Source organism: Hyaena hyaena, unplaced genomic scaffold (assembly GCF_003009895.1).
Source record: "Hyaena hyaena isolate Hyena2069 unplaced genomic scaffold, ASM300989v1 scaffold_686, whole genome shotgun sequence".
Classification (NCBI taxonomy): domain Eukaryota; kingdom Metazoa; phylum Chordata; class Mammalia; order Carnivora; family Hyaenidae; genus Hyaena; species Hyaena hyaena.
In genome coordinates, this window is record NW_024081319.1 from 174,967 (window position 1) to 188,168 (window position 13,202).

The window sequence follows — 13,202 nt, forward strand, 5'->3', positions numbered from 1 at the left end:
TTTTTCAACTGGATACTCTTTCCTACTTTGTCAAAGATTAGTTGGCTGTACACTTTTGGGTCCAATTCTGGGTTCTCTATTCTATTCCATTGGTCTATGTATCTGTTTTTGTGCCAATACCATACTGTTTTGATGATTACAGCTTTGTGGTAGAGTCTAAAGTCTGGGATTGTGATGTCTCCTGCTTCTGTTTTCTTTTTCAACATTAATTTGGCTATTCGGAGTCTTTTGTGGTTCCATACAAATTATAGGATTGTGTGTTCTAGCTTTGAAAAGAATGCTGGTGCAATTTTGATTGGGATTGCATTGAATGTGTAGATTGCTTTGGGTAGTATTGACATTTTAACAATATTTATCCTTCCAATCCATGAGCATGGAATGTTTTTCCATTTCTTTGTGTCTTCAGTTTCCTTCCTAAGCTTCTATAGTTTTCAGCATACAGATCTTTTCCATCTTTGGTTAGGTTTATTCCTAGGTATTTTGTGGTTCTTGGTGTAATTGTAAATGGGATCAGTTTCTTTATTTCTCTTTCTGTTGTTGCTTCATTATTGGGGTGTAAAATGCAACCAATTTCTGTACATTGATTTTGTACCCTGCAACTTTGCTGAATTCATGGATCACTTCTAGCAGATTTTTGGTGGAGTCTGTCAGATTTTCCAAGGACATTTGATTTTCAAACCAAATGCATTCAGATCATTTTGTTACATAGGGTGAATTACTGGTTATTCCCGTATCATGCCTGCATTTTTGCAACTAGTTGTACAAAGCATATAAATAGAAAATACTCATCAATCCAGTTCCTATTTGTTTGAAATAAGTACGACATTTGCTCTGTGCACACAAAATTCTTTACTGTAGATTATTTGCAGAAGAAGAAAAATCAATTTCCCTTTGGCACAAAGTGGCAAAATAAGGGTGGCATCATTTTTGCCACAACTTCAGGTTGAAAGTTGGTTGCACGCCAAAGAAGCCAAGTTGGAAAGAGTTTGGCGATCCAGCCCTGCATTTATGGATGTCGACTCTAAAGACCTGAGAAACAAGATGACTTACTCAAGATATGCAGTCACAGAACTAAACTAGGATTAGAACTCAAACCCCATGACCTGCAGTTCAGCATGTTTTTCCTTGATATGTATGTGTGCTTGTTCAGTAGTGTGTGCTGTTGCTGATGTGAATAAGCCCATGACGTGGAAACTCCCTATCTAATAAGTTAACTCACTGCACCCCCAACCCCACTCCCGCTTCCTTCTAACTCATTCAACGAGGCCAACTGGTAGACATTTTACAGAATGTATGCTGGATTTTATTTTATTTATTTTATTTTATTTTATTATTTCTTTTATTTTTTAGGGAGAGAATGCTCATGTGGGGGAGAGCAGAAGGGGAGAGAGCGAGAGTGAGAGAGAGAAAGAGAGAGAGAGAATCTTCAGCAAGCTCCATGCTCAGCACAGAACCAACATGGGGCTTGATTCCACGACCCTGGGATCATGACCTGAGCTGATATCAGGAGTCAGTGCTCAACCCACTGAGCTACCCAGAGACCCCAGTGTGCTGAATATTAGAGGGAATGTTGTGTCCCATAATAAGCTATGATTGCCTTGGCTCTTGTGATTATTACAGTTTCCTTATACGGTTCTTGGATGAACTCAAAGTGATTTTCTTTCATACGAATTACCATTATATGCACCTATCACACATATAAATATGATAGAGTCTTGTTAAAATGTAGTTCATTTTGTACAATGATGGAAGTATATCATTTACACAGAGGGATATACTGTATTTGTGAAAAGAACATCCCGATATCATGTAGTTATTATGTAGTGACGATCTTAAGCCAGTTCTCCATACCAGTAATGCATAGGTCTCTTTTTAAAATAAAATTTAGCAGGGCACCTGGGTTCCTCAGTCAGTTAAGCATCCGACTTGATTCCTCCTCAGGTCATGATCTCACGGTTTGTGAGTTTGAGCTTCACAGCAGGGTCAATGCTATAATCCTCTCTCTCTCTCTCTCTGCCCCTTCCCCACTTGGTTCTCTCTCTTTCTCTCAAAATAAATAAATAAACTTTAAAAAATAAAATAAATTAGCATTTCTCTTCATATTTAAATAATTTCTTAATACCTGCTGATGTTAGGCAACTGGACTGTTCTACTCTGTGTGTCTGGTAAGGGCCACTTTTTATGATTGTGTTACTCTCAGTGCCAACTGGTTTTTTTTAATGGGTTGGTTTTTTGGAGCCCTGAGCAAATATTATGGTTTTCTAAGAATTCATGTGTGTTCCAGCTGCTGTCACTGTGACTCCTCTGTCACCAGTATTTCTCAGCAGTGTCAGCTCAGCGTGTCTTGTGTAGTAAGTCCTGCCCACCTCTCTCCTAGACAAGGGGCTTTCCCGATGACCCCTGGCACTGTCAGGTTTTGGATTGTAAACCCAGTGTGCAAGGTGTATTACCTCTGGCAATCTTTCTTTATAGCTATAGTACCAAACCTTCGGAATCTTGGTAGTGTTCTTTGCTGTCTAGGAAAATATGAAGGTATATTCTACAGCAGATTTGATTTATCATCTACACACAAGAGACCCCAGTTTGATCACCTGGAGGACTTTTAAAATGTTGAATTGTAAGCTTTTAACGTGACCTGGAGGCTTAGATCAATGCCAGCTACCAGTTTCCTCATTGCCTGAGCACTAGACTGAGTGCTACTGCGTGTGTCCTTTCTTAAGTATCAACTCACTGACAATAACTCAAGTTTTATAACACTTTTATGTGGCAGACCTTATGTGAAGTGCATTGCACATATTACCTCTGCTTATCTTCTCAACAAAACTTTGATATGAATATTTTATTATCCTCATTTTACAGATGAGTACACTGAGGCCCAGAAAACGCAAGTCTGTTGTCACCAAGTCACACAATCAGCAAGGGAGGGAGTCATTATTTGGGTGCACAACTTGGCTACTTCAGCTCTGTACTCCGCTCCTTTGTTTGGGAATATTATTTACTTGTCTTCATTACCTAGTGTGTTCCTCACAGTTGATCTAAACTATGCCTCTGTTTTTATTTCTCCCAAATAGAATCTATTTTTATTTTATCCTTTCTATATCATCACCATATTATTCACTTCTATGCCCTGATTATGATTGTTGAAAGCAAGCAGCACTTGATATTTCTGTGTGGAAATGATGCTTTAAAAAAAAAAAATACAGGGGAGGGGATGCCTGGGTGGCTCAGTTGGTTAAGCGTCCGGCTTCGGGTCAGGTCATGATCTCACGGTTCGTGGGTTCGAGCCCCGCGACGGGCTCTGTGCTGACAGCTCAGAGCCTGGAGCCTGCTTCGGATTCTGTGTCTCCCTCTCTCTCTGACCTCCCCTGCTCATGCTGCCTCTCTCTCTCTCTCAGAAATAAACAAAACATTAAAAAAATAGATGAAAGCCCAAATACCTACTTCTTTGATTAACTCTAGAACTATTGAGAATGTGGACATATCTAAGACATTCCTAAATATAGTAATAGTTTACTTTTATTTGACCTTGTGAGAGGATAAAATGTGCTGCATGTTTGATTTTTCCACATGACTAATCTCACCTTTTCAAATGCCAGCTCTAAAAAAAATTATATTTTGAAGGGTTTCTAAAATGGCCATGTCCGTGTCTCCTTAAACAGAGATAAGAAGTTCAACAAAATATTTATGACTCAGAATCAGCTTGACAAATGTCTGCTGTTTTACAATTTAGTAACTTACCCCTGTCTGCTTCTTAGCTTTTTCTCTCCCTAATATCGTATCATTGGCTGTCATTTTTTTCTGTTTTGAGTGGATTTCCTTCTAAAATATTTCTCCCCACACACTAATCCTACTTACTACATCAAGTATGCTGTGTGCTTATGATGAAACAATCACATTTTTAATAATACACATTAAATAAAAGTAAATAATGCATGATAGAAATAAAAACATAATTTAGCAAGATCGTTTTATTATTATTTTCTTGGTTCAGAGGAATTTTTCAATCATTTCACAATTATGGACTACATTTGGGAGGAGCTGGGCCTGCCAGGGTTTGGGCATCTGGTCAAGGAAGATATTAGTGAGTTTTGAAAATAAGCTGTAAGTATAGAACAGAGTATAGAAATTTATGTATATTTCTATGTACAGGAATCTAGCACTGAACAGCACACGCCTATTTTATAATATGCTTTTCTCAAGTACTTGTGATTCAAAAGTAAGGTACGTTATGCAGAATTCTCTTTGCTTTTAAAGGATTTTGATAATTCTGTTGTTTCAGGGTTTGGGATGTAGTAATGTGGTGAATAGATCAGGCTTAACAAAGCTACGTGAGGCTGTTCACATGGTAACAGTGGCTTGGAGACGGGTTTTTATTTCCCAGTGTGTTCATGGCTTGACTCTCCAAAAGAAAAACTGGAATTTTATGGCAGGTTTGTTGTTGAACTTTATTTAGCTGTGCGGGTGGCATGAATAACACAAGTACGAGATTAATGAGTGATTATTTTGCCTAGGAGCGTAATGTTGTGGAGCCATCTGGTGTGTCATTATTGGGAGGGCCATCTTGATGGATTACTCATTAAACTCTTCCAACACTTTGTTCCCAGACTGTCAGCAGTCCTCTGGATTCTTATTAGGTTAAGGCTGTGCCGACATTCAGAAGCAGAGGGACCGGGGGGGAGTGCAGCTCCATCTTTATCACAAGCAGTAAACACTTCAGCCTTGAGAACACTACACCCTGCCCACTCAGATCTCTTAGTGGTGTTTATGCCATTAATCTCGCGATTACCTTTTCCCGTAATTAAAATACCTACCACAGCCCCACCTCAAAAGCTTATAAAAGCATCTTAAAATGCGACCACGAATATCTGCATTATCTTGGAAGAGCTGAACAAGGTGCTCATCATCACAACACAAAATCGCTCGTGTTGTCTTTTTTTCATGCAGCACTACATTGTTCATATTTTTGATGTGTCATGGATTCATAAATTTACTTATTAACTCATTCAGCAAATATTGGCTCAATAGCTCTTTTTCCTCTTGATATGCGAAGTGCCAAGTTTAAAGTCCGAAAGGAAGCAGACAATCCTCCCCAACTCCCTGACTTTTCCTCTGAGCGCTTTTCTGATTCTGGAGCCATGTCCCTGGTGGTCCTGTGACAAAGCACATGACTTCGTACGACCTGACCATGCATGGTAGTGCTACATGAGGAAAACCTGCAGATATGACCTACCCTCTAGAAATGCATGGTATCTCAGAATCAGTATCTAGTGGATGCAGACAGGTCAGAATGTGCTTACGTTCATTTGCTTCTGATTTTTTTCCTGCAGCTTCACTATATTTACTTTCACCATATTTTCTCTAATCCCGATGAGTACTTCAGCACCCCACTGATTTTTTTTCTTTATTTCAGTCACCTCATTCCTCTGATTAGAGTTCAGAAGCCTTTCACTATTTATCTTTCTAGGCATCTCAGTGTTCCTTTCCTGAATCTATTCCCTGCAAACTTTCTCATGTGCCATAACTCAATTCTTTTTCTGGAAAGTAGCGCAAATATTTTCCTCAGCCACAGGCCGCTGTGAATAGAACGAATAAAGATGGTTATAACAGGATAGGTGCTCCATCTGACTTTGAAATCTGAAAACAGATGTAATGTGTTGCTCTGACTGCTGCCTCCTGGTAGGTGAGTCCAGGGACTCAGAATATGAACAAGGCTGTAAGCACCTGCTCATTGTTATGAGCCAGCAATCCTTATAGATCCGCTTACTATTTCAACTTTATAAATGATCCACACACATACACACACACAAATAATATGTAGGTGGCTATTTAGGAAGCTATTTATGACTGCCAGTTTCTCTCACTCAGCCTTGTTGATGGCAAATTTATGCAAGTGGATTTCCTGGCAGTGATTTGGATTAAAGTAGCATGAATTCATGTGTAAATAATGAAGGTACAGCACATCTATTGAATGCCTCCTATACACAGGACATTATTCCAACTTCTTCACATATATTCTTGTTTGATTCTCTCAACAACCCTGTAAGGTGGGAGAAGCACACGGTGTTTAGGTAACAAAAATTAGTGAGTGCCTCCAAAGGTTTTGTTCTTCCTACAACACCACACTAGCTCCTGAGTTTCAGCAGGAGTCAAAGAACATGTGGGTATATAGCTGTAAGCAGCACAGGCTTTGAGAAGGTCTCGACTTTGAGCTATAAGGATATAGACATGATACACCCACCCACCCACACACACACACACACACACACACACACACATCTAATTGATGGAAGATTGCTTCTTTGTAGAAAAAACAATGGTATGCAAGGAGGGACTTAATTGAGAGTGTGAATAAGATGGCTGGGACACTTAACAACAGTCTTCCAAGGACATGGCAAAGAAGATGATTGGCAGTTCTTCTTTATTATAGGCAAGAACAACACAGAAACAGGCCGGAAGGGCAAGTTACCAATAGAAGTGTTTACAAGATGATAGATGACAATCAAAATGGGCACTACGACAGATAAAATTCAGCAATTCTCCCATAGACATGTGAGGGTGGAGGGGAGGGACAGGTTTCTTATGCTTATCTGCACTGCAGCAAGCAGCTTACTGACTCAATATTGGCTGGAGAATCAAAGCTCCCCAGGATTGATGGCTAGAAATATAGATAGATACACACAGTCCGGAACTACTATAAGAATTCTAAAGAACCATTTACTTGTCTAAAAAAAAAAAAAACACACACACACACATAAATAAATCCATAACTAAATTGTATAGAAAGCTACAGAACAGATCAATAAATCTAACTTGTTGCTGGACTAAAACATTATTTTACATAGTTCCATATCTTCTAGACTTTAAGTTAGCCAAACTTTATGTTGTCCTGTACAAATGCAGTAATGATTCTGCTGACCAAATTTTATTCACCATTTTATTGGAAGAAATTTTTGGCTGCTATAAAAAGAGAGTGAGTATCAAAGTATTATGTTCCAGCCGTTTCTTAGCCTTCTCAGAAAATGTAATATTTTCATTGTCAAATAAACATCTTCATAGTTTGTTGCTAGAACACTGTATCTGAACAGCTGTGGAAGCTAGAGCAGTCCAATGATCGCAGGACTATAGTAGTACCATAGATGGTTGCTTAGCACTCACTTAACACAGCATAAATGGTTCTAGATGCCTCAGTGTTCCCTGATGACACCATGTAATCGTGATCCGTGTCATTAGAAGAATTCCTGATAGTATCAGATATCCATTATATAGGCTGGGGGGTGAGACAAGTGAGGATACCTTTAAAAGCTTAAAGTGCTATATAAATGCCAAATAGAATTGTTTGTGGGAGAATATTAACATATAGCAAAGTACGTCTCATCTATAAAATGAAGGAGTCAGATTCTGTGATTTCAGAATTACCTTCCAGTCTCAACATTCCATAATGCTGTGTTCTCGTGTGCTGGTCGTCACGCGGTGCTGCTGGCCGTTGCACAGTCACTACCAGGAACCGGAGCCACCTCAGTACCCTGTGTGGAAGAATTGGAAAAAAAGAAGAAAAAAAAAAAAAAGCCAAGTCGCTTAGGATGCCAAGAGTTTGAATGCAAGAATATACTCTAAAGGGAACAAAACTGTTTACTCCTGTAAATCAACATTTGAAAAAAAGATTTTACCTACATTTTTATTTGTTTGTTTTCATGAAATAGTGGAGGCGCTACATTTGGGAACATTAATGGCTGCCCATGGCTACTTCTTTCCGATCTCGGATCATGTCCTCACCCTCAAAGACGATGGCACCTTTTACCGGTTTCAGGTGAGTTTAATGAAAATATTCCTTACCTGTAAAATAGAAATCTGCATTTTGTTTCCTGATTGTTTTTATAAAAAAATTTTTGAAAATAGAACTTTTCTTTGACTTAGGCTAGATAGAAACTCATTAATATTAAATTTAAGACTGAAAAACAGTAAGCAGAGAAAGTTGGAATGTGCTTGGTTCCACAAAACTATTTGTGAAAGCTAAAACATATAATGATTGAAGATATGTTTTATATAAAAGGTTAAGAAAAATTCAGAGAGTGGCTTATTGGAATTCAGGAGGTGGGAGAGTGCTTCATGTGTAAGTTGCCTTAGCCACCGGGAAGGAAGCAGAGAGATGAAACTAACTGAATTGATTATACCCTGGCCCCTGTCCATAATATAATACTGTCTTCAGTCAAAGCAAATTCTCATGGGAAAGCTCCCACACAGAATGTAGCGAATATAAAGGCTTCTGCATGTCAGTATCTGAGGCCTTCCTACAAGAAGACTGTGAAGCCTGATCAGCACGATGCTGATCTGCAACAGAAGTATACCTTAGATAACCCATAAACTGACAAGAATTTTTCTAAATCATTTTCACATGAGACAGATGCCATTATTCTTTCAAAAATGATTGTGGACTCTAATTTTGATCCTTGAGCATGCAGTCGACACTTGACTTCACAATGATTTACCGAAGTGTATTCTACATGTTATTAGACATTATGATTCCTTAATAACTCCCTGGTGGATTCTAGCCCATAAAATCAGGGCACATATCATGTGAGACTCTTGCTCTAGGTATTTTTGGAGGATTCTCCCCATTGTCAAATTTGTAGACATCGAAGCATTCTCTCTCATTTGTTCTGAATATCGTTAGATGTTCTATATCTAAATAAATGACAAAACAATAACTTGAAGGCCAAAGAACTTGCTTGGGCAAAGAGAGAACAAAGAGGTTAATATGTTTTAAAAACATTTAAAGACCTTTGTCTTCCTGGAAAACCTTCACCGTCACGTCCTTAGGATCCTTTTAGACGAGGCAAATAGTTGTAGGACTTCATGCACTGAACAGCTAGGAGGTAAAGTAGTCTCCCGAAATCATGATACTGACCTAAATATTCAAGCAACATATATTAGTTAAATTATATAATTTTAAAAGGCTTTAAAATAAAGGAATGTCATCTTTTTTATAGTTAATGTGGTGGTAGCTTAAAAATACTTTATTGATAAGTTAAAGTACCTTGTGGTCCTAAAGGTAACATTTTAATAAATAGAAATTATAACTTATTAGCAAATAAATTATTTGCTTCTTACTAACACTTTTTTATTTTTTTAAAGGACTTACTTTTCTACTGTAGGATTGCATTTTCCATATAATCTTACTTTCTTTAAAATTTTTTGTCAAATAGGGGTGCTCAGTCAGTTGGGCATCCAACTTCAACTCAGGTCACGATCTCACTGTTTATGGGTTCAAGCCCCATGTCGGGCTCGGTGCTGACACCTCAGTGCCTAGACCCTGCTTCAGATTCTGTCTCTCTCTCTCTCTCTCTCTCTCTCTCAATCTCTCTCTGCCCCTCCCCCACCCTCTAGTGCTCTATCTCAAAAATAAAATAAACATTAAATTTTTTTAAAATTTCGCATGGAGACTATATGTAAACTTTAGACCTAATAAAAACCTCACAAATTCTGATTTTTCTTTTTACAAAAATAACAACTTTTATCTATCTTCACAGTAATATTACAAGTAAAATTATCTCTGTGCAAAATAACATATCTATGAGGGAAGCGTTGTATATAGTCTATTTATTTCTGGAGAATTGTCTAATTTAAACTTTTTCCTTAAAGCAAACGAGCTCAGACATGGCCCCAAGTTGGGGACGATGTTGTGAGTTAACTTGATTTACAACCTTTAACCATGCTTTTATCCTCCCCACATTGAACTTAGTAGGCAGACAAGGTTTACGTGTCTTAGTCACGGCCAGGAGTCAAAGGTGAGCAGAGCTGGGAATGGGTGGCCCTACATTCTGGAGCGAGCAACAAGGCAAGGGAATGGGTGGTAGATGTATTACGTAGCTGCTAGGTATTGGCAGAAGGCTAGCAAGTTTTCAATGTGCCTGCATAGATGACAGATGATAGTCTTTTAAAATACATTAATTACTATTAGATATTAACTGTTAAATATTTTAATGGCCTGTTCACATTTGAAATAGAATCTAAATATGACATATTTGTATATCTAATAGTCATAGGATCTTAAAACCGAGATTTAAAAAGCAAACAAAAGCAGCTCCAGAAAAGTCAGGGGTAATTGAATTACTACTGTAATGTCTGTGAAGGCATTAATAGGTTTTTGTTTGAACAGCTTTCTTAAGAGAAAACACGTTCTTGTTCAAGGTGTCCACTTCCATTTTGATGTTGGTTCCAGCAGCTGAAAGTTCTTGATTACCCTGAGCTGAAATCGAGCTCCCTGTGAGGATTTTAAAAATCATGAATTAAAATAGGAAACTTGCCATATCACGTTTACTACTCTGCCAGTGAATCACTGAGATTTTAACCATCATTAGGAATCCAAAGAAGCTTCGGGGCATGAACCTGAGACAAACAGAACTCTTCATTTAATTTCATTGATATGCTCAGTTTGTAAATCTGTCTCAAGTTGTCAGAACAATTTAAATCATGTGATTTCCATATTTATTGTAAACTTGCAATTGTCTTATTATCCTCATTAGCTAGCTGGAATTGAGATCTGTCATGATTCCCTGGGTCCCTTTCATGACTTTCCTGACATTCGTATATGTGCTAAAGATTATTGAGCAACAGCTGGATCAATTTTATCATAGTTAAAAGAAGCCAACTCTGAAAAGCCAAGAGAAACTCATGTATATTAAAATGTCCTGAAGTCTAGTTGAACTTTAAAAGTAGATTTTTACATTTCAGTGAATTATAAGCATTTGTTTTTCTTTAAATTATTTTTTTGCTATAAATTAAAACACATTTGCTAGAAAAATGTCTTGCAATATTAGTGAAGAATGTTGGTGTGATGACATTTCCATATACTATCACAACATAAAAGAACTTCACTCTTAATTTTTAGTCAGGAAATTCTCACAAAAGTAAATGATAGAAGAATAAAGGAAAATGGTAAGAATGCAGTTAAGACCATTTCTTATGGCTTTGAGAAAAAAATACGTGTCTGACAAATGTGATTAGAATAGCTATTTTAAAAGTAAGGTACATGGACACACACACACACACACACACACACCTCAAAATAGAGAAGCAACCCTCAAGAAATAACACTTTTGAGAAGTATCTCAAAAAAACTAGTGGCCCTCACAAAAGCAAAATTTCAACTACTTTGTCCCTGTATGGTTTCCCTAGATCCTGACCCAATTTTACCCTTAAAGCTCTATCTCCTAAGGAGTCAAGAAGGATTCAGGTGAAGATGGGACCATAAAAATCCTTGATGTCTTCTTTCTTCTATGTTTCAACTCCCCCCACCTCAAATTCTTGTTGTCATTTTGTTTACATGTGTACACAACTAACATCAGTAGACTTCTTTATTATGCTGCAAGAATTCCCAGAAGGAGTAGAGCCTAAATCAAAATCCCCTGGAAGTCTTGAGCAATTTGCAAAGGCTCTCCCTCAGAGATTCAAACAATTCTCCCCAATTATCCCTTCCCCCTTCTTGAGAATCCATCTTCTGGAGGGAGAATTATCAAATGGTTCATCAGAGATTACCTCAGATATGCTCATGACACATGGATAGCTAATGTAATTGACTAATAAATATAATTAAACCCACAAGTTTGATGTCTGCAGTCATCTGTTCCATTGAGTCCTGGAGTCATCATCAAAGTTTGAAAGAGTACACCGTAGTCATTCAGTTTACCCATGGTCTGGAGCCACGCACATCCAACTAGTGGGGCTAGGAAAGCTCTATTAGAAAATACAAACTGACGAGGATAACAGGGTTTTCCTGATCAGATGGTTTCTTTGTAGTTTTGTTAGTTTCTAGAATTTCACAGAATGAGATTTCTATCGATTGTTAATCACACCAATCAATTAAAATGATTAAAATTAAATCACGTAATATCAAGTAAAATTCGTTTTTAAAAAATCACCTCTGACTTGTGCAGTTTAAAATTTTAAAACAGTAAGTGTTTTTGTGAAGAAATACATTTTTAAAAATGTATTTAGTCACTTATTTTGAGACAGAGAGAGAGCAAGCACGAGCAGGGGAGGGGCAGAGAGAGAGAGGGCAATAGAGAGAGAATCCCAAGCAGGCTCTGTACTGTCAGCATGGAGCCCGATGTGGGACTCGAACCCACAGACCACGAGGTCATGACCTGAGCTGAAACCAAGAGTCGAACAGTTACCCGACTGAGCCACCCAGGCACCTCTATGAAGAAATATTTTTTAAAGTGAGAGAAAAAAGTTGTTTAAATCTAATTGGATACTGTTGAGAGCTATATCACATAATTGACAAAAACAGACAAATGCTTGCCAGATCTTAGGGTAAATCTTGACAGTTGAGCTTTTGGATCTGCTGAAGACAGTAACAAGATTCATGAATCACAAAAAATGATTTGTTATATTTAAACACATTTTCTCTTGAGTCTTACTGAATTTAATCCTTTGCTTTCAGTCTTTGTGGATTAACACTTATTTTGAATGATGCAGGCACGCCTTTTACTGTTACGTCAGTTGACGTGAAATTGCAGCAAATGTACATTTAAAGTACCCAAAGGTGCTGCACACATTTAGACTGAACAATTGCTTAGCAAAGTAATTGTAGAAGAAAAGCTTTACAATGCCTCTTTGGGGACTTTTCCTGGCTTACAAAACATGCATGACATACATGATTAGCAAAATATTCTGGATAGTTGCTAAAGATGAACATAGCTCATATACCAAGAACTCTACTAATTTTGTATGTGCTTAACCTGGGTTCCACTTCTTTTTATTCCATAGACACCCTATTTTTGGCCATCAAATTGTTGGGAGCCGGAAAACACGGACTATGGTCAGTGCAAATATCATTTTATTATTTTTTTATTGACAGCCAGTATGTATGGATGAACACGTGCTTGCATTTTATTGCTTGGTAATTGAGAAAAGAAAACCACAATCCCAACTTGGGATCAATATTGCCAACACTGAGTTTGTGAATGGCTTTGTTTGGAAAGGCACAAACCTGGTGGCAACTTTTTCCATGGTATGATGCCCCACACAACTATTAAAAAATGTTTCTTCTGAATAAGTTAAAAAGCTATAAACAAGCTTTAAAAAGTTATTGTTACTTTTCCATAGGCCCTTGGTCCACTACACAGAGTAACAAAGGGGCTCAGAGACTCAGAGTTCCACTTTCCTCTCCCACTTAACTAAGTCATTTGTGGTAAGTCCCT

The 13,202-nt window shown here is 37.8% G+C and overlaps 1 protein-coding gene across 2 annotated transcripts in view; it reads left to right on the forward strand.

The window, feature by feature from the left end:
• Positions 1-13,202, forward strand: part of RGS7 (regulator of G protein signaling 7) — a 269,469-nt gene that overhangs the window by 134,546 nt on the left and 121,721 nt on the right. For both annotated transcript variants that reach the window (XM_039217413.1, XM_039217412.1), the window contains exons 3-4: positions 7,701-7,807; positions 12,769-12,820. In XM_039217413.1, the coding sequence (XP_039073344.1) occupies positions 7,701-7,807; positions 12,769-12,820 (159 nt within the window). The remainder of the gene's footprint in view (positions 1-7,700; positions 7,808-12,768; positions 12,821-13,202) is intronic.